General features: G+C 52.3%; 1 protein-coding gene across 8 annotated transcripts in view; it reads left to right on the forward strand.

The window, feature by feature from the left end:
- Dusp22 (dual specificity phosphatase 22) overlaps window positions 1-20,307 on the forward strand; it is a 51,255-nt gene extending 30,948 nt beyond the window's left edge. For 3 of the 8 annotated variants that reach the window (XM_003463228.4, XM_013145090.3, XM_063259781.1), the window contains 4 exons: window positions 6,160-6,209; window positions 14,809-14,883; window positions 16,968-17,139; window positions 17,802-18,929. In XM_003463228.4, the coding sequence (XP_003463276.2) occupies window positions 6,160-6,209; window positions 14,809-14,883; window positions 16,968-17,139; window positions 17,802-17,981 (477 nt within the window). In that variant the 3' untranslated portion in view covers window positions 17,982-18,929. Of the gene's footprint in view, window positions 1-6,159; window positions 6,210-13,829; window positions 14,047-14,808; window positions 14,884-16,967; window positions 17,140-17,801; window positions 18,930-19,778 lie in introns of those variants that run through there. The other 5 variants (XM_013145091.2, XM_013145087.3, XM_063259782.1 and 2 more) reach the window with 3 other exon arrangements.
- The last annotated feature ends 3,501 nt before the right edge of the window (window positions 20,308-23,808 follow it).

Below are 23,808 nucleotides of genomic sequence, written 5' to 3' on the forward strand. Positions count from 1 at the left end.
CACTGCCACTTATTGAGGACCCGTGTGTACTGGAGGTGCCCAGGCTAGGCAGACACGGGTGTGCAGCTCTGGCAGTGCACCTGCCTGTGCACACTGTGTTCCTTCAGTGGTGACCTTGTGCTGATGACCTATGAGGATGACTGAGCTAGAGACTGACAGAAAGATGGGGACCATGGGCCCGGGCACTCTAGGAGTTTAGGGTCCAGTGCTGGCCATTCACAGTGATACTGGCCTGCATGCAGGGCCGTGCATGTTCAGAACAGGAATGGCATGGGGGCTGTGCAGGGAGGCTTGAGGTGGCACTGAGGAAGAGACACTGCAAGGAGCCCAGGGAGGTGAGTGTCCAGATGGAAGATGCCATCGGACACTGGGATACAGTGGCAGGAGAGAAGGGCCCTGGGGGACAGAAGCAGCCAGTCTCCTGAGCTGGCGGCCAGGGTGGAGCCAGCACAGGGTGAGGTGTGGAAGGGTACCTGGACGCAGGGAAGGGACTAGGAAATGCACCTTCCTGTCCTCAGATGGGACATTTTTAGCCATACATTGTCCCCCAGGTGATGTGACATCTGTGGCTCGGAAGAAGCGGTTCTCATTCATCCAAATCAGCTTTTGAGCAGTAGCTTGGCGTTAACCCCGCGTGAAGTGACACCACAGGAAACCTCACTGTAAAACCAGTCTCAGCTCTCCTGAGTCACGCTGGCCTCCAGCTGAGCAGAAGACGGCCTTGGCTCTCTGGGTGCACCCCAGGCCACCCTCCCAGCGCCTGCCACTCGGGCTAAGGCAGTCGAGGTGCTGATGAGGCCCGCTGCAGCCTTCGCTGAAATATCCTGAACAAAAATAAGCATGTGCGTGTTCATCTGTTGGCCTGACAAGTCAAATGCACGTCAACTTTTGACTCACCTGAAAGAAGCCAGCAGGTGTGGGAGGTTTTGCATTTGCATGTTGGCTCACAGAATCAAATGCAGAGCTAAATCTTGCCTCCCCACTCCACTCACCACCCCCTTCCCACCCCGCAATGCCACAGAGTTCTTGGAAGTTGTTATTTGTGGCAGCGCTGCCTAAATTTAGCATGCGAGAAGAGTTAGTGGCAGATGGGCATCTCGAGAAAACACCTCTCTGGTTAGACTCTAGATTTACAACAGGACTGCGAGACATAGCCAGGGCACCGCAGCTCCCTTGGGTGGTGATTTTCTACTGTAATTTCTTAATCGTTTTCTGCCTGTGATAACAACACTAAGAGAGGAGACTCTCAGCCCAGACTTCATATATTCTTATTTCTTTGCACTGAATTTCACACTTAGTTCTTAGGCCTAAAGAAGTTTTCTAGGTATAATCTCCCAGGAATGTAGGGCTGACTCCTTTTTCTCTCTAATAGAACATATTTTCTACAGATCTTATAGGCTGGGTGTAAATTCTTAAAGACAAATAATGGAGCAAATGTGTGGGCCTGGCTGCAGGTGATGAGGCCTGTACTGTGTATCTTCTCCGGAGTGAAGACCCTTTCAGAGGGGACACCTGCACACAAGGCACTGCAGGAACCCAGAGAACAATTACACCAGGGCCATCCCTGGCTCCTGAACCTTCGGCCTTCAAGAGTCCAGGCTGTCTTCAGAGCCCATGCCATTAGGGTTATGTGAAGACATAGATGTGATTGGACTCACAGCAGTAGAAAAGAGAATAGTAGTTGTCAGGGGCTATTTAGGTGAGAGAAGTCCAGATTTAAATTTGGTTTTTAATTTTATCTTTTTGCAGAGAGTCAGTTTGGAGCCATGGGCTTGCTCCTATCAGCTACTTCTGGGATATTTGGGATCAGTGGGAATGAAGATGTGTATGTGCACATGCCTGTAAGTGTGTGCACATGTGTGTGTGTGCACATGTGTGTGTGTTGCAAGCCCAGCTCAGAATTACTCCCATATCTTTTAAACTGGTGACAAAGCCACCATCCCCTGAGAAGACTCCTTGGGATTACCCAACCTGTCTCCGATACCAGCTGGGCCAGGACAGGAAACCTAGGGTTCAGACTGGGCTGCAGAGCAGTGAGCGTCCTCCTGCTGACCCGCTGCAATGCTAACCCTAACCCTAACCATCCACCCCTACACTCTCCTGGGCTCTGGTCCCCATGACCCCACTCTCCTCACAGAGCAGCTTGCTTCTCCTCCCCATATCAGGAAGGCTGTGCAGTACTGGTCGCTGTGCTACAGGCATGGCCCACTCCTCGGATTGCCCTTGTCCTCCACCTCTGTCCACGCAGCTCTGGACTGCGGAGCATGGTCTGTGGCATGGCTGCTTTTGGTGAGTGTCGCAGGCCTGGCAGGATCTTCCTTTGGAAAAGCAGCTTGGCCTTCAGGTTCTCCCTGAGACTCGCTCTTGTGATGCCTGAGAAAGAAAACAGTGGTGAATTTTAGAAATTACACTTGAAACAAGCGAGAGTTTGATCTCTTTTCTAGTCTTGCAATCAGAATCTCAGCCCTGCTTTCTAAGTTGGTGTTTGTGTATCATTTTAAGTGTAATCTCTAGTTTCAGGCCCAAAGAAAGGCTAAAACCTTGCTTTTGGTGGTTACTCGTTGAAACAGAAAACTGAGAAGTGTCAGAACTTCAGAGACAGGGGGCTCAGAGAGTCGTGACCTTTGGCTCACACAGCCTCCCGAGTGCTTTCGAGCTCACCCCAGCCCCGTCCTGCCTTTCAGAACCAGAGCGCCAGGCCGTGACCAGCAAGCTTTCAGCGCTCTTTCCTTGTTCCCTGGCTCTTTCCTCCCTCCCTGTGTGTCCCTGGCTGTTCACCACCTGGCTTCCCGCTGACTGGGATCTCTGTGCGTCCTGCTGCCTGTGCAGAAGCAAAGGCTTTTCCTTCCTTCTCCCCTCTTCCTCCCCGTGCCGTCCGCCTCATCCTCCTTGCTGCTTGCATCCCCCACACGTGTCAGCCTCCAGCGCCACGCAGCCCCCAGAGACCTGCTGTCTTGTCTTCCTCACTCAGAGGAATTGTCTCACAGCACATGAGAGCCCTCTCTGCTTCCTGGGCTCGGTTCTGCGTTTCGATGCGATAGGAAACAGACTCTGCAGGTCAAAAAGCAATCACTGGACATTAAACAACTCCGTGAGTCACTGCAGTGTGCTTTCTTGAACACGATGGAGAGTGCTGCTTTCGACTTACTTAGCGAGATTTCTCTTTCAGGGGAAAAGGTAGCCAGCCTTATTTTTATGCTTTTCCAAAATTTTAGAGGTGATGGGAGGGTATGAATACCATGCAGCCCACGCTGTCTGTCCCACCAGAAGATCTGCTGCTGCTTGAATTACTGATGAGCTTCTCAGGTTCTTCTAGCATTAGAAGTTATTCCTTTCTTACCTCCAAGTTTGCTATACTTTTCATCATATGCTAGACACATCCTGTAGCTGATCACTGTCTCTGTCTCCGAATCTCACACCAGAGTCTCTGTGTGGGTCTTTGGAGAGGAAACATCTCCTCCATATCTCATGAAAGTTTGGGGCGCACTTGAGCTCCTTAGCCCTAGGATAGTTCTGGGTCTGCCCAGCTGTCTGGAGGCCCTGGGGTCTGCACACTGCTTTCTGAATTAGTAACTAACTGCCATAAACCGGGCGCGGGTGCAGGCATCCGAAGCCTTTTTAAAGCAGCTCTAGTTCTGTCATCTGTGGTCTCAAAGAGATCTGTGCTTTGTTAATGACTAAGCCAAAATAAATAGATGTTCTTGGGCGGCAAGCAGCTGAACCCTCAGGCAGTTTTGACTCTTTCCATGGCTGAATTTGCATGCCAGTTGGAGGTGAAGGTGGAAGGGACTCTGAGTCTGGTCCCCCAGAGTGGACAGGAAGTAGGCCAGTGTCACCCGAGTGTGTGTGGACTTGTCACTCGGCTGTGCTGCTCCCAGTGCCAAGACAGGCTGGGGTGGATGCTGGGCTGGATGGGGACCCCACCAGAGGCCGTCCAGTGCCATCTGGGACAGGGGGCCGTTCTTGCCCTGTCTCTCAGGTGCACTAGGGTGCCCGGCCGGCTTATAGTTGCTGACACGGCGGTGGCAACAGTGGAGGAGAGGTGGCTGCTTGCAAAACCTCCTGGCCTGGCCCCCTGGAAGTGTGGTCAGAGGGGAGCTTGGAGGAAGTGTGTGGGAAGAAGGGATTTCACAAACTTCTGGACCAGACCCAATATTAACTCTCACTTAAAAGCAAAAAGGCAGTTGAGTCATTTCATTGGCAGCTGTAGGAAACGAGCATTGTGTGCAGCTGAATCGAGCAGCGCGATCGGCCTCGAAGGGCAGCAGGAGCGAAATGACTGTTTCTCTGTACGGTGACATTTCCTCCTCGGCTGCTGTGCCCCGTAAGTCTTGGGCGCTTTCTCTGGTCTGGAGAGACTTGGACTTCAGGCCAGTGTTCCACACTCCCAACACAGCCCGGGGGAACTTTTGGCGACAGAGAGGACAGGAGGCAGTGAACGGGAAGGATCTGCTGCTTCCTTTCCTCCTCTGCCAGGGCACCCTGGAGTTCAGCCTTCAGCATGGCAAAAGCCCACCCTTGGGGAAATGCCACTGATTGGAAAACAGAGGTGAAACTCTCTCAAAACTCATTCAAGATGGAGCCATTACTAGAAGACATATTACCACTGCCAATGTGATTAGTAATCGTTTGATTTTTTTTTCAAATCCTGATTAAACTGACTTTTTCAGAGCTGGAAAAACACATAGCAAGTGTTTAGGGAAAACGTTCTGTTTTGCTTTGCTTTGCAGCCTCTGCTAATGTGCGGGCGGCAGTATCACTCACTCGGGCTGCAGACAGCAGATCCCACTCTGGGCAGGTTTTAGCAGGAAGGGTTCCTTAGGATCTGGTTGGAAGCTGATGGTTTGCCCAGCAGCTGTAGGGACCTGGACTCTGAGATGAACTTCCAGGAACAACCGGATCTCACACAGCAGCCCAGGAGCCCCGTGGCTGCAAGGCCAGGCCACCACCCACCTACCTTTCTGGGTCCAGGTGTCTCCGCTCCCTGAGGCCCGCCCACCTGCCTGCACCCAGAGGGCCAGGCAGGCTGCCGAGTGGAGGACCCTGCTGCAGGGTGGAGCAGATGCATACTGGCAGGGCCTGTCAGAGTGTGGATTTAGACACTGCCTCCGAGACTACGTATCAGCCAGACAGGCACAGAAACTCCTCATAGTGCGGCTGGCAGCAAAGGGATAACAGTGCTTTCAAATAACTGCAGAAGACAAGGCGCTTATGGCTTTGTCTTTGGAAGGACGGGATTGTGTTATCATTATTCTTCACACTGCTCTTCGTGTATTCTGTTATATCTGTTATATTTCTAGTTTCTCACATGTCTCCCCCACTGTCCCTGACATTGGGACAAGATTCTGTGAGATCAGGCAATAGGAAGAAGTTTTAAATGGTCCATTTCATTCCTTATAAAACTGTATATGCTTGCAAGTGTTACTGAAATTTTTATATATTTTATTTTCTTTGATATTGAAGGCTTTTTGATCTTTACTGTCAGTCCCTCTAGTAGAGAAACAAAGCAGACTTTAAAAACTCAACTTATTTTTTTTTAGATTTTTATAGAGGCCCGGGTTGCAGTTCATTTCTGTTCTGATTAGACACTTCCTTTTAAAGACGTATGTTAGTTTGATATATAAACTTGTACTATTCTGAAAAGCAAAGAAAATAAAGCAGATTATTGGCAGTCTATGAAGCTCCTACTAGTGAAATTGTAGTTGTTGTGATATAAAAAATGAACCTACAAAGATGTAAATGACAGATTGGGCTCCTTTCTTTAAGGTTTCCACCCTTTTGGATACTCAAGGTTCCAAGTGAAATAAATAAAAATTGCACTATACACAAAAGCATCTGAGCTGATGGTTTTGAAACTTGTTGACCCTTGCTCAGAATCAACTTCCACACTTCTGTGATGCACTTTTGGAATTTTGTCTAAACTTATAGCTGTTTATACCACAGAGCACTAATATCTGTGTAAATGACCACAGGAAAAACCCAGGAACTTTAATTAAAGAGTTTTTCCTCAGTTTCTTGGCAACAAAAGATGAATGAAAAACTTCTCCTTTTTATTTCTTTTTAGTTTTTGACCCAAGTAAATAGTTCCTTTAAATACATTTCTCCACTAAGGATCAGCTTTTTGTTTTTATTTATAAGTATGTTTTTATCATTCCACAGGGAGTTAAATACCTGTGCATTCCAGCAGCGGATTCGCCATCTCAAAACCTGTAAGTTGCTTTTCGGTCTTATGTAGTGATATTAAAATGAATACAGCTTAAAGCCGAGCAAGTAAAGGATGAAAAGAGCTCGGGGCCCTGGTGACCCTGCACAGCTGCTACCAGGAGGCAGGCAGAGCTGGCCATGGTGGGCAAGCAGTGGAGGGTGGTCCCCTTCCTGTCCTCCCTCTGTGCCCCATGACAGCTGGGATGTCCAGAAGGAGGGTCTGTTTCTTACACAGGACACTTGAAACCAGGCCTGTAGCACACATGTCTTCACTGGAGAGTTCTGTGCACCCTCCTGAGCTCTTTGCACCAGCATGCTCTTGTGTGCACCGAATGTGCTTCATGTGCCAGCAGCCATGTGTAGCACTCGGCCTCCGAGTGCACACCTACCCCTAAGTCTGTCCGAGCGGCGTGGCCAGAGCTTTCTGGTTTTTGAAAGTTCAGTCCTTGTTTCTTCACAGCTGAGTGAATATCTGATGACTCTTTGTACCTGTAGAGAGAAATTTAGTCACAACCTTTTCAAGGCAGTCTGACAAAAGTGATGGGACCAGGCTTGGGCATGGTGCGGGGCATGATGCTGGCTGTCCCAAAGTCACTCAGAAAGACCGTGCATGGAAGGAATTATAGTTTTCCTGAACCATGGGCCCTGCTGGACCAAAGTGCTGGGTGCAGAAGTAAAGTACCTGGCCCTCCGTGCGTCTAGCCAAGCCCAGGCTGCCCAGTGCTGCATATGGGAAGCCAGAGGCACACCTCTCCTGGAATTGCAGGGAAGCGATACCCTCTGTGATGCTGTGAGTTTGGAAGTCCACTGGCTTACGTACAAGCATAGTGCAAACAAATCATGCCTACCAGAGTACAGGCCACTCGCTTAGGTTTCCTGTCCCGAGTGACCAGCTTCTCCTAAAATAACTGGACAATGGGACATCAGCCCACCTTGAGGTTTCACTGCTGGAAAAGCTGGGAAGTCCTGGACTGTGGAGTCATGTGTGAGGTCTATCTGTGGAAACAAAAACAGGGCCAGTGCTGACAGATCACTGTGGGGAGAGCTGAGGTGGCAACCGGCGACCCCAGGTGCAGAGCTAGAGCAGGAAGATCCTGGGCAGGGGAAGCTGAGGCAAGTGTGTCCCCCTGGGGCTGTGCTTCCACACTGGCTGTTGTTGCTGAAGGAGAGGAGAGGCGGGGCTGGAAGGAGGGGAGCAGCTTAGAGAACTTCCCTGGTTACTGGTCGTGTCAAGAAACAGAAGTGGTTGGAAGGACATGGTTTGTACGGAAGGAAGTGAGCCATTGCTTTTCTCTGAAGACCAGAGAATCTTCTGCCCGTGTTTTGGTTGCTATTTTTGGAATGGTTGCTCTGTTCTTATTTCCAGCCAAGACTGCGTTGTTGCTGGAGTTGTCGATACCCAAGTTCGAGTCCATAGTAAAATGGCACTGTAGCACATTCTGGGCAGACAGCCTTCACCCTCAAGCTGCTCCCAGACATGTGCTTTTTCCTGATATGAACACCATCTTTGATGTCGGGACAGTTACCTAAGTGCTGAGCCATTCTGCTTTGTAGACAAGTGAGCAATGAAACGAGGTGTCAGGAAATCGCTAACTGGAAAAGAGTTCCACCCCCCTTGGGCAAGTTAATTTACTGCATCTTGTTCTTTTATCTGAAAAATGCCTGCCTGCAGGATTTGGGGAGGCAAGGTCAACATACGTCTGTCTGTATTCTCCATGGACATTAGGAGCTTCAGAAAATCAGAATGTAATTCCTGCTCTGAGGGCATCGATGTGTCCTGAGAGAGAACCAGGAAGCGTGCTTCGAGCATTGGAAGGTGCTCACCCACCCCCGGGGAAGGCAGCCAGCTGCTTTTCCGAGTGGCGGGTTCTGGTGGGTCAGTTGAAATCTTCTGGCAAAACCAGCCCAAAGCTGTCACCAGGGCCGGAGGACTGCCCATAAAGTATGATTAGCAGTGTCCCAGTCCTGGTGTGCAGTGAGGCATTGTGCATCCCGGTAATCCTCCGCTTACCTCTGGTGGGACCTCAGGAATGCTAGGCTCAGGTAGCAAGGGCAGGAGCCAATTTTCAGCTAATGTGTGTAGAATGCATGCACACTGCTGTTCCCAGTGGGATCTGTAGCCGAGAAACTTCTGGAAAAGGAAGCCAAGATCATGACATCACTCGAGAGACAGGCAGACCCGCCATGGGTGGGGGTTGTGCTCAGATCCTGTGGGTCTCCTGGGAAACTTCTGTGCTCCTGCTTCTGTAACAAGGTTTATGCACAGGGAAGGCTTTTGGTGCACGAGGGACCATGATTGTAAATATTTCTGGTTGCACAGGAGTTACACAGAGATCGTGGAGTGGAGTATGGAACTCGGGGTGTCTTTTGGATTGGTAACAGACAGCCTCACAAGTACCTTTCCACTTTCCCCACTGAAAGTGTTTCTTGTGGAAAGCATAGCTTGCTTTTCAGTGGCAAGTGTTTTAATACTTTTTCTGTTGCTATAACAGAATAGTTGAGGCTTCTTATTTGTACCAGAAGAAGGTTTCTTTGGGGCCACAGTTCTGGAGTCCAAGATTGGGCTCCCACATCTAGGGCAGCCATTGTGCTGCTTCCTAACCTGGCAGAAAGGGGAGAGGAAAGGGAGCTCGTGCTGAAGACAGGACACAGCCACACACCCGGGCCCACTGGTGAGCCCACCCCGGAGGAGGCATCGGCCCACTTGTGAGGGCGCAGTCCTGTGACCCAGCACTGCCCACCAGGCCACCTCCCAGTGCTGCTGTCTTGAGGAATTAGGGCTCCAGCACATGAGTTTGGGGGCATGCATACAAACTGCAGAGAGCAGGCTTGCGTGGTGGTCAAGAGATTAACCTAAAGCTGGCAGGCAGAATGCCTGGTTCTCTATGGCTTCATGCATTTAAGGTTTCCTGTATTTACTGCTCGCCAAATATCCCTCCTGATGTGAACCTTTGCTTTCTGTACCATTAAATAATGTGGGTGGTCACAAAGCAAATATTCTTCATGCTCTGCCAACAAAAGCCAGACAAGCCATGCCGGTCCCCATGGAGCATGCTCCAGGAAGTGCAGTCAGTTAGAAGTAGCTCTTTAGTCTGGATTGAATTCCTCCATTCAGTGGCAAAATAAATTCTGGGAAATGGTACCACTCACTGTTTTACATTGAGGTTCAGATTTTTAAAATGATTTCCAACTTTGAATATAATTTAGCATTTTATATCCTAATCTTCCCCTAGAAATCCAGCAGGAATTCTGGCCGATTGTGCTTAGCAGGAGGCTTGTGACCTTTGAGACCGACTGCTGGCAGCTGCCAAACACCCCAAAAGGTCGCTTTCTCTCTTGCCCCAAACCCTCAAAAACTCTCCGCTTCTCAACTTCCAGGAACTTCAAATGCAGACAGCAGGTTTGAGATAACATAAAATTTTAGCTCGGTTCCCCCAACCACGAGCCTTGCCACGCTGTGAAATTTTAAAGTTCAAGTTCTCGGTCCACCCCGACGCATGTGGTGCTCTCCCTGGCTTTGTTGTCGGAGAGCCCTAGCGTGTGTGTCCAGTGCGAGTTCCCCACGTGGCCAGTGTCAAGGGGCTGGCAAATTAAAGGTTTTAGAAATCTTTTATTTGCTTTTGTTTTCTCTCTGGGTTTTTCTAAACAAGTCCTTTTGATCTCACTTCTCTCATCTATAAAATGCCTGTCTCATGGGGTTTTACAGTGTTAAATAAGTGAAAGTATTTTTTTATGAGCACAAAGCTTTTCCAAAACTAAGGTTATAGTTTATGTCTCCCCAGTAGGAAGTATTAGTTTCTTTTGAGAGTGAATGGTTGGAAATGCTTCACCCTGCATCCGTGTGCTCTTAGTTCAGCCTTGTGAAGCTGGTGTTGGGTGTGGGACATCACTAAGTCCCCGGTTACCTCTTGTTTGCTTCTCGGTGGAGTCCAGGGAGCTTGGCTTTTGCCAGGCTGGAGCCACAGTTTTGCATCATAACGCTTTATGACATTCAGCGGTTTGAGAGCCAAGCAGGTCTCTCGATTTCTTGAGGTTTTTGTGCAAAGGAGAAGCATTAGCAATACAGAAAGCTTATATTTAAAACACCAGAGACTTCCTCGACCTCTTGTCCTCCCAACTCTGTCTTGTGCCCTTTTGTCTAAATGATACCATTTACGCTTCCAAGTCCCTGCCCTCCACCCCACACACACACACACACACTTTTTTTTTCTGGTTTCCTTTTTCTTGGCTTTCATTATTAAAGAGCAGCTGTAGACAGCAGAGCTGGCGGGATTTGGAACCCAGTGGCCCTGCTCCCCTTCGGTCTCTGCAGCTCTGCTGCCCACAGGCACTCTCTGCTCCCACAGGAGAAGGTGAGAACTCTGAGAAGGATGTAAACAGCATTCCCTACAACTTCACCTATTCAGCTCCAAACATGGTCTTTTTGTCCAGACTGTTCTTAATTTTTGGTTTTTTTTTTTTTTTGGTGTTGAAATATTTTCATTTTTGAAATGATGCTGTAGTAGATGACAGCGATGTTTTGCTTATCTTTGTGTTTGTTTTGTTAATTTGCTTTAAAAATAATTTTATTTGACCAAATGAGAAGCATGGCATATGCACCCCTCGGTTTCTTTAGGGGGACCTCGTGTCTGCTAAGCATGTGCCCTGCCATTAGGCCACACCCCCAGCTCCCTGTGTTTCAAAATACACACAGTGCATGGCACCGACAAGTCTGGGGCTCCCGGGCACAGACATGAGTCCATGCTGCATGTCCAATGCCCCTCCTGTCAGGAGGGCAGAGACGCCCCCCACTCTGCTCCTGCTCCAGTGGAGTTGCAGTAGGGGCTTTGCCTGTAGAGGTCCAGAGGAAGCTATACCCCACAGGGGTGTGGGGTCCAGACCAGCTCCGCCATAGGAGGCAGGAGCTGGGATCTAAGACTTCTGAAGACTGGGCTCAAATAGAACACTTAACCTGTTTGTTTTTAAAGCGTTTCTTTCTAAGAAAAAAACTAAGGATGCTTGCCTTTGCCTTTCCTGAGATTTTTCTCCTTTTGCTTTCATTTACCCACCCCACTCCAACACACACGCACGCACGCACGCATGCACGCACACACACACACAGTGTCCTGCATCCTCCTTTGCTAGCTCTGGCTCTGAGGTGCAGCCACCTCCCTTTTCAGGTGGCCAGGTCCTGGACCCCTCCGCAGGCAGAGGCCTGCTGAGTAGATCAGGACTGTCTCAGATCCCACAATGGGACTCAGCCTCCAAATATCCCCGTCTTGCTCTGTGATAATCACTCAGTTTGAAGAACGAGCACTGTGTGGTGTGAGGCACGTGATCTCCCCACCATCCTTTCTTGGACCCTCAGAAGGTCTGGAGGCCCAGCTGGTCCCTGGGAGAGGAGGAAGAGATGACACCGCTGAGCCACTTGGGGAACCCACAAGAGGATGCCTCTCATGGACACTCCCTGCCGCCCAGGGTGGGTTACAGGCACCTGCAGGTCACGTGCCCCGTGGATGAACTCAGCTCTGCAGACAGAGCTCACAGTGTGTTCAGCGTGGAAGCAAAGGTTAGCTGCCAGCCCCCCGAGAGCGAGAATAAGGAACTGGTGTCCATTGAAACAGCTTGTGGTGGCTAGTGCTTTAGATCTGTGCTTCTGCTTTGAACTGGAGTTGAGAAATAGAAGAACCTAGGCCATGGGTATTTCCCACTGTGGAGGGGGGCATTCAATGACCAGAGCTTGGGCTTATGTCACCAGCTTCCCTGGAAATAACCCACACACGGTTTCACTCCAGAGCAGACCTGAGCATGCCAGCCCTGGGCTCTTCTTGGAAAAGGCATTTCTAGGAATGGCTTCCTGGCTTGGCCTGGTGCCTAGGGTGTGAGTGAGTCAGGCTTCAAGCAGGAGCTTTGTGCAGCCCTCCCCTTGGGAGTGCAAAGGGCCCTGTTACAAGTGCCTGCCCTGGACACGCCAGTGGACAGGAGATTGTCCTGGACTGGACTTTTGTTACAGCAGCCCCTAGAGGAAGGAGCCAGCAGGGCCAAGGTGGGGACCTCACCAAACCGATCCCTCGGCTTCTATACAGACCCATACTGGGCCTGGGACAGGTGTGGCTGTCACCCTGATGAGCATACATCCCTTGTCATACAGCAAGGCAGGCCCTCAAACCTGACTTCATCTGCAGCATAAGAAGCTCCATCCCACTGTGTGTGCCCATGATGCGCAGGTGTGAAAAGCAGATCTGTGGAGTGGCTCCCACCCCAGAGCGTCAGGGGAAGGACTCAGTCTCGGAAGCCTTGATGGTCCCATAGACCCAGCCAGAGCCCTAAGACCAAGTCCTGGTCTCGATGACGGAGTCACTGCCCACTTTGTGTGGCTGTGCCATCTCACAGTGTTGTCTAAGGAGCCCTGGGACACCCTCATTCCCTCTGAGTTCCACATCATTCCCAGCAGTGCTTTGGCTTTTCTGGCTGCTACACTCTTCCTCGCCAGCACTCGAAGACCCAGAACTCACTGACCGGGAAGAGACCCTGTGAGCACCTGAGCCCAGGAGAGAAACCCTGTGGCCAGCCAGTGCAGAGGGTCCTGGAATCTGGACAGCCTGTCACAGCCCTCCTCCTTCCAGCCTGCCCGTCATGCAGAAAGACTGGCAAGAGGGCCACCCTGCTCGCCACACTAGCAGAGAGCAGACTGCTGCCCGGGCGTTCACTGGAGCTGGTAACTTGCTGAAGAGGTGCTGGGGTCATGCAGGGTGCATCTGGGTGTGAGTGGAAAACCTGACTGGCAGCATCCTCAGGATGGAGACTTCCGGGAGGACACAGAGCAGGCAGGCCCTGGCATCTTCCTAGAGCCCGGTCTCCTCACCCTGTGCCCTTCCGCCAAGGCTGTTGTTGTGGCCATGGCAGCTGTGCATCCCTGAGCATTGTGTTTGCAAATCCTTGGCAAGATCTGCAGAAACAGACTGTTCTCTCTCATCAGGAATGGAAAAAGTCCCCAGAGGCACCCACCACTGCCTTCTCTCCAACTCGTGTTGGTCACAGTTGGAGAAAGACAGGAGATTCTCAGGACTTTGCTGCTCTGCACAAAATCAAGAGACTTCACTGCTAGCCACAGGTGGCAGCTCCACCAGCGCCCAGCTGGCTCTCCTTCCTGCAGCCCTCAGGAGGGATGCCTGGCGCCTTACTCAGGCACAGTGCTCACTCACCAAGTCTCCCCAGGACCCACCTGACTCCTTAGCACACTTGACTTTTGTGACTGGCTGCCACAGGCTGCATAAGTCTCAGCTCTAAGGCTTCAGCTGTGGAGGTGACACAGTGAGAAAGCTATCTTGCTGCTGTAAACCAGCCCCGTGTGTGCACTCACCGCTGTGGTCCTCTGAGCCACGTTGTAAGTTTACATCAGGCAGCATCGGTCCCCAAGCTGCATCTGATCTTGCAGTGCCGGGTTGCTTAGCAACTGCAGGTGGAGGCTTTGGCTTGGTCTGTTTGGACATTCCACCTCCGACACTTGCGAGTTTTGATGGCGTGGGATCCTTAGAATGCATGTGCATTCGTGCACATTTACATTCCCTTTGCCTCCTACCTGCGCCAACCCAGCTCCTCTGCTGAGACTGTTGACTTTTGCTGTGGTCCTCAGCTGGTGACCTTGCTGAGCCATACAGGAGCTTCCTTTCCTATTCATCTCAGCAGCTGTCACTCTGCAGTCAGAACTGAGTCCCACTCCTCGTGGACTGTCCTGCTGTCCTGCAGCTTTTAGAGTCCCTGGCGAATGCTCAGCCATGCTGAAAGGGAAGTGTGGTGCCAGGCACAGGTGCTGGCACGAACTCAGCACTGTGGGGCTTGCATCCTGCCTGGCCGTCTCTGGTGAGCTGGCTCTGACCTCGTCCTCTGAAAGGCTCCCAGCAAGGAGGCCAACGGGCAGGCGCCCCTGATCAGTCCAGGGCTCAATGAGTGAACAAGAAAGATAGGGCGGCAGTGGGGGCAGAGTTTCAGAAGGGGGCAGGCCAGAGCGTCCATTGTCATTTAGGGCACTTGGGCCTGAGTCACTGGCTGCCCTTGGACAGCATCCCTACTAGATCTCTAGGCGCCTGCCCAGCCCCCAGGAAGCCCCAGAGCAAGGCTTCAGAGCTGAAATTCCTGTCTCCCCAGGGCATTCCCATGACATGCAGTAAAGACCCCCAGAGCTCAGGGAGGCCACCGAGGGGTTTTCAGGTCTCAGGTTGTCAGCATGAACCTGGGCACCTTCCCCGCCTGGACACCACCCTCACCTGCTCCCTATCACTGGGCCATGTCCCCAGCAGACCTGAGCATCTCAGGTTGCTGCTGGCTCAGACTGGACACAGCAAGCTGCACGGGAACCACCAGCCCCTGGCAGTGATGTATTCCAGGGATGCCTTACTGAGAAATCCCAAAAGACTCCAAATAGCAGCTTTCCCTGACCTCAGTGTGCAGCCCCAGCCCTAGCAGCATGAGCAGGTTTTGAAGGTGTGGCCTCAGACCTTTCAACAAACTTTAGGTGACACTGAGTAACAGAGACCTCTCCTCTCTCTCTCTCTCTCTCTCTCTCTCTCTCTCTCTCTCTCTCTCTCTCTCTCTCTCTGTCTCTCTCTTATCATTTGTGCCTAGGACAAGACACTTCAAAGAAAGCATTAAATTCATCCACGAGTGCCGATTGCAGGGGGAAGGCTGCCTTGTGCACTGGTACGTACATCTCTGGCTGAACAAGACCCTAACGTGTCCTGGTCATCTGGATTCTCAGCAGCATTTTTTTTAAATTTCATTCATTGTTAGGATTTCTAGTGGGATAGTCAAGGCTACTGGACCCTTCATATCTGTGGGTTTGGAATCCATGGATTCTACCAACCATGCATCGCATATGTTTGGGAAAGAATTTTGCATTTGCACTGAACATATGCAGACTTTTTCCCATGTCACAATTGCCAGAGCACTGTGATAGGACAGCTGAACACATGGTGCAAATAGTGTAAGCAATGAGTGAGCTGTTTTGCATGTGAGAGAATTTCACAGGTTCTTGGTGACACCACACCATTCCATATAAGGGACTTGAGCGCCCATGGATTTTGGTATCTGCAGTGGGTCCTGAAACCAGTGTCCCATGGGTACTAAGGGACAGTGGTACACACACACACACACACACACACACACACACACACACACACACACTGAAAAGAAAGCTACTCTAACATACTCAACCCAAAGACACTGAGTATAAAGCTCTTTGCAGATAGTTACCTGGCACATAGAAAGCTGGAAGCACAAGCTGGCTTTCACTGTGTTGCTGCCAGGAATCATACAGTCACTCAGCTCCTATGTCTCGGGAGCTAACAGCCAACATTCTGGGGCCAGGCCCTGTCGTCTAGGACCTGTCTCCTTGCTGTCTTGAACAAGGTGTGACAATAATTAACGAGAAGCGCAGCAATCTTTTAACCTCCCCACAGCAGCACCCTTGCAGTGTGAGCTCTTAGGAAATGTGACAATGACAGCTCCTTGGAGAGCTGCTGCTCAGGTTGCTGCCAGCCCCACCAGGCAAGGGGAGCCACACCTGCTGGCCAGAGAAACACTGAGGAAAGCCACGGGGCACTCCGAGGGCCAGAGCCCAAGGCGGGGCAACCTGAGGCACTTCAGTGACTGGAGAGCCACGTCCAATAACCCACACAGATTTCAATGCTGTGATTTTCTTCTTCATTTCACTTTTTACAAGAACAGGAAATATAATAAATACCAACAGGAGTTCTAACATTCGGCTACACTGGGCTCAGAAGCCTTGAGGGTGCATTTGGAGACATAAGCGGAATTTCTGCAGCTCCATTCTGGGGCCTCTCCAGGCTCTGGTAAATTGCATCTCCGGGTTGCAGTCCAGGGCACTGTGTATGTGTAAAAGCCTCTTGGTGTGCCTGATGTAAACCCTGAGTAAGGAGCCACACCTGAGAGTGGGGTCATTACTATGATTTGTATTGGAATATGCACAGGCCTAATATGCTAGGAATTTGTGTCAGACATCTGGACATAGTGCTTTTCTAAAACTGAGACACCCCTCTTTAAAATAAAATTTAAAAATAAAACATAAAAATGGGGCATTTGCTAAACTCCATCCTAACCCATTGCTGGACCATGCGTGTGATGGAGCACAGCCTGCCTGTGACTGTCTTCATTTGCATATGTGTGTGGGGTTGGTCCTGTGCTCAGCCTATGAGACGCCTGTCACTGCGCAGTGCCCTGACCTGGCCTCCGAGCTCACAGTGTTGCTCTCTGCTGCGCTATGCAGTTATATCAAAAAGAGCACAGAAGCACAACTGGGCGGGACCACCTGGAGTCATGGGCTTTTTAAATCCTAGATTTAGCCCTCCGATGCAGTGGCTAAGCAAACCAGACCTATAAAAGACAAGAAGTGTTCTAGATTAGTGCAGGTTATAAATGGGTTTGTTGCATAGGTCTTGGAAGCCTGAAGTCCTCCTGGTTAGTTTTACCCAATGAAATGGGACATGTCTAAGGAAGGCAGTAGAGAATCATAAAGCTGAGGTGTCTGGAGCCCTGACTGTGGAAAATCTGTGGAAAAGGAGGCTGAGCTGCGAAGCCATGCTTGAGACTCTGCGTCTTGGGCGCAGGGAAGCCACACTCTGCCTGGTGGCACCCTTGCCTGTGTCCATGAGCAGGCCTGGCAGGAAGGCTGTAGAGCAAGTCCCCAGGTCCCCTGCTGCAGTGAGCTGCATGACAGATCCCCCGCCCAAACCACACTGCCCTCCTCCCCGTGTCTCTGCCTGCAGCCTGGCTGGGGTCTCCAGGAGCGTGACACTGGTGATCGCGTACATCATGACTGTCACCGACTTCGGCTGGGAGGACGCCCTGCACACTGTGCGTGCGGGGAGATCCTGTGCCAACCCAAACCTGGGCTTCCAGCGGCAGCTGCAGGAGTTTGAGCAGCACGAGGTCCACCAGGTGAGCCATCCCTGGGGCGCCTTCCAGCTGTCTGCCAGCACCTTGAACTGAAGCGGCCCAGAGGACACCGGGTCCTCTATGTCCCCAGTTCCCGGCCCCTGCTGCAGCCCAGGGCCCACCCTCTGCACCCTCCTTGTGCCTGGTCTCACAGTGGCTCCTGCCTCTCTCTCTGGGTGCAGTGCCACTGCCTCAGCATGCTTGCTGGGGTTTTTTTCTTTTAACTCATTTTAATCTAAGCTTTTAAAGGCACCATCAACAAGGTAACAGTGTATTTTCCAACCATCCTCAAGTAAGCTCAAAGCTTAGGTTTTTCTTTGGATTAGAACAGGCTCTTCCTCTTTCTGAGCATGTCCCAGCACTGCGAAACAGCTCTCTCCATGTTTCCCCCAAGATTCAGCTGCCACAGTCAGAGGGACAGCAGGAGGACACTTTTCTTCCTGCTTCTGTCGTGAGCCCCTGAGCTGCAGACAGCAACTGCCCTGGCTCTGCCCAGCAGGTGCCTTGGTTTGATTTGGGGTCACATCCTTGGGCTGGGAGGGCAGTTCTCTGGCTTGGCACTGGCTGGCCACCCCCTGCCCTGGCCCTCGCAGGCGCTTCTGTACCGTGAAGCAGAACGTGGGTGCTGACCGGTGACATTTCGGATCTGTTCTCCATGTCTTCAGTACCGGCGGTGGCTGAGGGAAGTGTACGGAGAGAACCCTTTGCGGGATGCAGAAGAAGCCAAAACCATTCTGGGTAAATACAAAGAGCAAGGGCGCGTGGACTCGCAGCCGGGCGCCAGGCGGTGGAGCAGCTTCTCGGCCCTGCCTCCTCTGGCCTACAACTCTCCACCGGAGACCTAGAGCAGAGGGATCTGCGCGCCTGCCTGCCGCTTGTCCTCCGTGCCGCAGTGGCTGCGTGGTGGTTTGCCAGCTGCTGCCCCAGAACCGAGGGGCTGCCTGGAGGCCTGGACTCCGCCCAGCCCTGCTCCAAGCGCCTGCGCTCCGCCCTCCTGCGTCCTGACCTCGCCTGCCAGCGGGTGCTTCCCGGCCCGGCTGCCACACACCGCATGTGCACGTGCGCGTGTGTGTGCGCGGCACGGTGAGGTTGTGTGCTCACGAGTGTGTACAAGTGTGTGCATCACAGGAGCACACGTGTGTGAATGCTGGATGCTCGCGTTGCCGGAAGTCAAATCCGAGCTGCCGGGGTTGGCGTGGCCGCTTTTCCCTCCCTGCTCTCCACGGACAAGGCCCTTGCGCCCAACTGCGGAGAAGCTGTGGGTCGCAGCGTCTGCACCGTGAACAGACAGCAGAGGTGACTGGGGCTGCGCAGCTGGGAGCCGGGCTCTCCCGGAACCTGCGGGCCCTTCTCCAGGAGGCTGCGCCAGGGCCCTTGGCAGTGAGGGTGCCCCGCAGGGGAACGCTTGGCGCACTGACTCAGGCCAGGCTGAGTGCTGCAGGTCCTGGGCCCCCTGCCGCCCGCGTGGGCCCTGTCAGCCTGCCGCGTCCCCGAGGTCCGCTCGGTGCTCTGGTTGCTTCTGCGGTTCTTCAGCCAAAGCTTTTCTGGTCAGAGGACCCTTGCATTCCCCTCCTGCCCGCTTCGCGCAGTCCCAGCCTCTCTCTTGCCGTGCTCCCTGGCAGGGCCCCTTCCTAAGGTCTGCATGCACCTGCAGGAACTGGGAAGAAAGCATTTATTAGGCGCTGTAGCCATTTGCATTTAAAAATGCCTGAGCATTTATTCAGCTCCTTGATGTACGCTGTGGATTTGGTGTTTGATCTCAGCTACCTCATTAAATGTCTTCTGAAAAGGTGTTTTGGGTTATTCTGGTCCTCTCTGCCTCAGAATTGAAAATGTTTGGTGGTGATTGCTTTTGAAGCCAAAGAGGGGTCTTGAAGTATTTCACACCCTGGAAGGGGTCCATGAGGTATTTCACACTCCTGCCACATTCCTGGGGGTGAGATTCCACACTGACTCAGGAGAGCATCTGAGTGAGTGATGGCCTGGGGGGCCTGTGCACACCCTTGATACAGGTCTGTATTCCAACTCAGTTTGTTAAAACACAGAGCCAAATGAATGAAAAAGTAGACTCTTTCTCTCCCTAAAAAGAAGTGGCAACCCAGTTTCTCCAAATTCCCCCACAAAAAGGACCCCTGGGGGCTGGGGGTTTAACTCAGCGGCATAAGAGCCTGCCTTGAAGGCAGGCAGTCATGAGTTCAATCCCCGGTACCGATAAAAAGGAAAAAGACAAAAAAAAAAAAAAAAAAAAAAAAGACCTCTGAAGGAGGTGGGCAGTTTTCATGTGTGTGTGGAGGGATGATCAAAGGTGACCTTTTTGGGGACAGGGAATGCCAACAGGTGCATGGGCCGCCTGTGTCCATGCACCATGAGACAGAACTGTGGCCATGGATACATTCATCTCTACCTAAAATAACTGCCTTTAAATTACATTTTTTCTGGTAAATCAAAAAGAGATGTGAATCAAGGTGCTTGCCTTGCAGACACCAGGCCCTGGGTTTAGTCTCCAGTACAACAAAAAGAAAGAGAAAACAGGACATTAGAGTGAGCGCGTAAACACAGGCGTGCGTTCACGGATGACCTCTGTCTTCCTTTCAGCTTGGAGATGTTTAATATTCCTTGCCAGTAACATTCTTTCTCCACAGCCACTCCGAGAATGCTGAAATACTGGGCCTTTCTCAGAAGACGCTAACATACCTGAAGTCTGTGAAATATTGCAGATTTAGAGTTGGTGCTCCCCAAAAGAAAAGCAACCCAGAGTTTATTTTGAAGAATCCAGGAGCAGTTGAAAATGTGCCACCAGCCTGTTTGTTTTCCATCTGACACCGAGACGTGTGCCGCCTTGTGGTAACACATGGAGAGCTGTGCGGATTCCTCAGCACGGAAACGTCTTGACCTTCACTGCATGGCTGTGGCTGACTCTTCAACCTGGCCCAGACGCAGAGGGAGCCTGGGAGCCTCCTCGGACCTGGTGGTCTCTACGTAGCCATCGAGATTGCCCCCCAAGAAGGAGGCCCGCACCTGGGGACCCCGCCTAACTGTGCTCTTGCGCTCCCAAATCCCCGGCCTGTGAACAACTCCCGGGTGTGTGTCCGCAGGACGCGTGTCTCCACCGGCCACAGTTTTGTTAATAAAGGGCAGCTTACCCTGAGCAGCTCAGCTGCAGGCACCGTTCTTCCTGAGCATTCTTCCTGGGCTGGGCGGAGGGTCTTGCCTGCTCTGTGGGGACACAGCAGGACCAGTCTGCTGCTGGGCTTGGTTGGAGGCAGTGTTCCTCCTTAAGGGAGGACCCTTCGGGCTGCTGCTAGAAAGGGCAAGTGAAAGGCTCCAGGACTGAAACAAAAACCCTCGGCACTGGGGGGTGTAGTTTAAGACCCCCAGCGCTGGCAGGGGAAAAAGAATAAAACCCTATCCTGATGCTGTGCTTTGCCTGGGCAGAGTACAAACTGGGTATGTGAACCCCTGAAATCACTTCCGGTAACCCAGGACTGGGCCTGGACGTTCGGGAGCATTTGCTGCAGTCACTGGGCACAGCCGTCTAACTGGGAGGAGCAGATTGGGGTGAAAAGCAGCGTGAAACCCTAACCTTCCCTCTCCACTGACTCTGGGGAGGAGGAAGAAGACTAAACTTTTTACCCGAGGCTGAAGGAGAAGCAGGTGAACTGCAGCTGAGCACAGTGTGGCTTCCCAAGTGTGGGGGGTGGGGGGTGAGGAGGACAAAGGCGAGCCCTTTGGGGACCAGAGAAAGTGGCGTCGCCATCACCACTGCACGTCTGGGCCCTGGGTGTGCAAGCCTAGAGATGGCAGGAAGCTCCCAGCAGGGCCCAAGGGCAAGGGGTGGAGGAGACCTGGCCGAGATCCCCAAAAGGCTGAAGCAAATGAGACAAATAACATGATTTTAGGGCTCCAGGTGGATCAAAACCCTCTAGCAGAGGTCAAGCCTCTGGGGACCAAGACACAGCTTCTGTGGGTATTCATTAGGTTTTCAACACAGGTGGGGGACACTGAGGAAAGTGCAGGAACTGAGGAGGCCCTTGGGAGTTACCTCCAAGACTTCTCCAAGTCAGGTTAGGAGGGCCGTCTTATCCCCATGATGACACAAATGGTGGAAATGAGACAGCAGGAGTGAGACCCCTGCAGGTGCAGTCTCTGTCTGCTTAGTTGGGGTTGGAGCCAGGTGCCCTCAGCTGTGGCCTTGCCTTGTCCTTTGAGGCATCTCTGACATCACAGGTCACTACAGACCTCAGCCAGGACCTGTGATTCATAGAAGTTCATTTACCATGAATCAGCTCTCATGGCCAGGCAAGGGGCCTAGGCCTAGGACAGACTCACAGATGAACAGAGAAAGCCAATTCATTAACTTTAAACCCTGAGCCTCCTCGTAGTGGTCTCCATCAACGGGGTAGAGGGGACTCAGCGAGCAGCAGTTCTAAGGGGTGTGAGGCACTCTAAGGCCACAGAATCGCCTCAGGCATCAAGTTCCTATTCTAACAAAGCGCATACCTCAGGAGACAGGAAGCCTTCTGGTTAGCGCCCTTGGTGTGGCAGGGGAGGGGTCACTGAGGAGCTGGGCCACGTCCAGCATGGTCTTAGGAAGACCTTCCTATGTGCCCAGGGCTCAGGGCAGCCAGCAGGAAAGCAGCATCCTGGTCACAAGCCCAGCCCCCAAGGCCACCTGTCCCCCTAGTCACAAGCCCAGCCCCCAAGGCCACCTGTCCCGCACAGCATCTGAAACCAGGGGCAGGAAGGGTGGGAAGCTGGTGAAACACGGCCGAGCCAGGCCCCGCGGTGAAGCCAGGAGCCTCCCTGCTGGGCAGATTGGGCCGAGGCATGGTGACAGTGGGCCCTCATGTTTCCTCCAAGCTCCCAGCCCTGCCAGCATGGTGTCAACCTTGCCTAGATATTGGAAGTCAGAGACGCTGCTGTTCAGGACCAGACCTGGGGCTTGTGAGTCACACTCCAGAGGAGACCAAGGACCCAGAGTTCCTTAAGCATAGACCTGTTCCCACCCCAACCGGACCTCAGAGTCATGCTCTGCAAAGGGGGGGAAGAGTGACTTACTGTCCTCACCTCTGCTTCGTTCATTCACTTGACAAATCTGTCTGCATCACAGCAGGGCCTGGGGACTGGGTATGGGGTGGTCCGACTCCTCTGACTACCTGCAGGACAGTGGCCCCCTTATGCTGGCAAGAGACTTGTGGGTCACTGTCCTGGGGCAGGGAGGGGGTGCGGTCAGGAAGACCTAGTCTGCGACCTGGAGCCTGGGCCAAGCCCTGGGCGGAAGAGAGCGCAGTGCTGGGAACTGTGCAGATGAGTGTGGTTAGAGGATGAGTGTCCGGCTCCTGAGATGTTTGGGCCAGGAGTGTTGCAAAGTTTGGATTTTTCTTTTCAGAGCTTGAAACATTTGCATAATGAGATATTTGGGGACAGGACCCCCAGAAACATGACATCTCTTGTCCACATAGCCCGAAGCTGATTCTGTACTGTGTTATAACTATGCCTGAGTTTTGATTGACACCTGAAACGTGAGATTGGGTATGGAATTTTGCACTGTGGAAAAAGCGCTCAAAAGTTTTGAATCCAGGAACATTTTGGATTTCACATCTGCAGTAACGGGTTAGTGCTTGTTAGGGCCCTGATGCCTGTGAACAAATCTGCTTCCTACACAGCCCTGGAGCTAACCATGCTCAGACGAAGCTCACCACCTGGGTCCCAGAGGCCAGGTACCCAAGCTGCCAGCCCTGCAGGTGGCAGGGTGGCGTAGACAGCAACCTGTGAATCCTGGAGGGTGCCAGGCAGGCAGGCGGTGCTGTCCCATGCAGGCACAGGTCCCTCGGTGCCTGTGAGAAGGAGTGTCCTGGTCAGGAGGCCACTGGGAAGTGGCTGCCAGCACCAGCCTGAACCAGGACCTCCAAGGATCCAGCAGGCCTGGGCTCGAGGAGGAGGCCAAAGAGGGATGGGAAGGAGCCTCGGAATGGAAGGGAGCAGTGTTCCATTACTCTTGGGTACGGCTTCTTTCTGCTTCACGCTGGCGGTGACCTCTGTCCTGCTAAGGTTACACGGGAGGAAATCACTAAAGAAGGGATGGGCTGGGTCCCAGGCCTGGGTCCACCGAGGAGGCTTGTCCCTGGGTGTAGACAGGCTCTCCCTTGTCCCTGTACCCAGAGCACACTGCGGGGACTCCACTCATGAGAATGAACAAGAATCCAGATGTCCAATGGCCCTGCTTACTGGGAAGGAGAAAGTACTGGCTTTCTGAAAGCCTGTTTGAGGGCCCTGCCGGGCAACCCGTCAGAGGTCTGGGGGATCAGCATAGCCCCCGGCATTGTGCACTGGACTCCGGGAGTCTGGAAGCCAGGAGCCCTGTGCTGTTCTGCTGTGTCCCTGGCCAGATTCTTTCCACAGCCAAGGGACCTCACAGGAGCCACAGCTGTCCTACCCCACCCTCCTCTGGCTGGACATGGCCCCTGTGCCATGAAGACCCTCTCCTGGGTCCCTGGCAGACATCCCTATGGACTGACTCTGCTCCAGGTAACCATAGCTAGTCACATTGTTCAGAACTCCTTCCTTAAATGGGCATCTACACTCTTCCCCAAGAATAGGTTCCTGCTGGCGGGTCTGTAAAAATTTACTGAGTGTTAATTCTTTCTAATTTCTGTCTCAGCAGAGACCTGC

The sequence above is a fragment of the Cavia porcellus genome, unplaced genomic scaffold, assembly GCF_034190915.1.
Source record: "Cavia porcellus strain 051 isolate PalLab524CR breed Dunkin Hartley unplaced genomic scaffold, mCavPor4.1 scaffold_13, whole genome shotgun sequence".
NCBI lineage: Eukaryota > Metazoa > Chordata > Mammalia > Rodentia > Caviidae > Cavia > Cavia porcellus.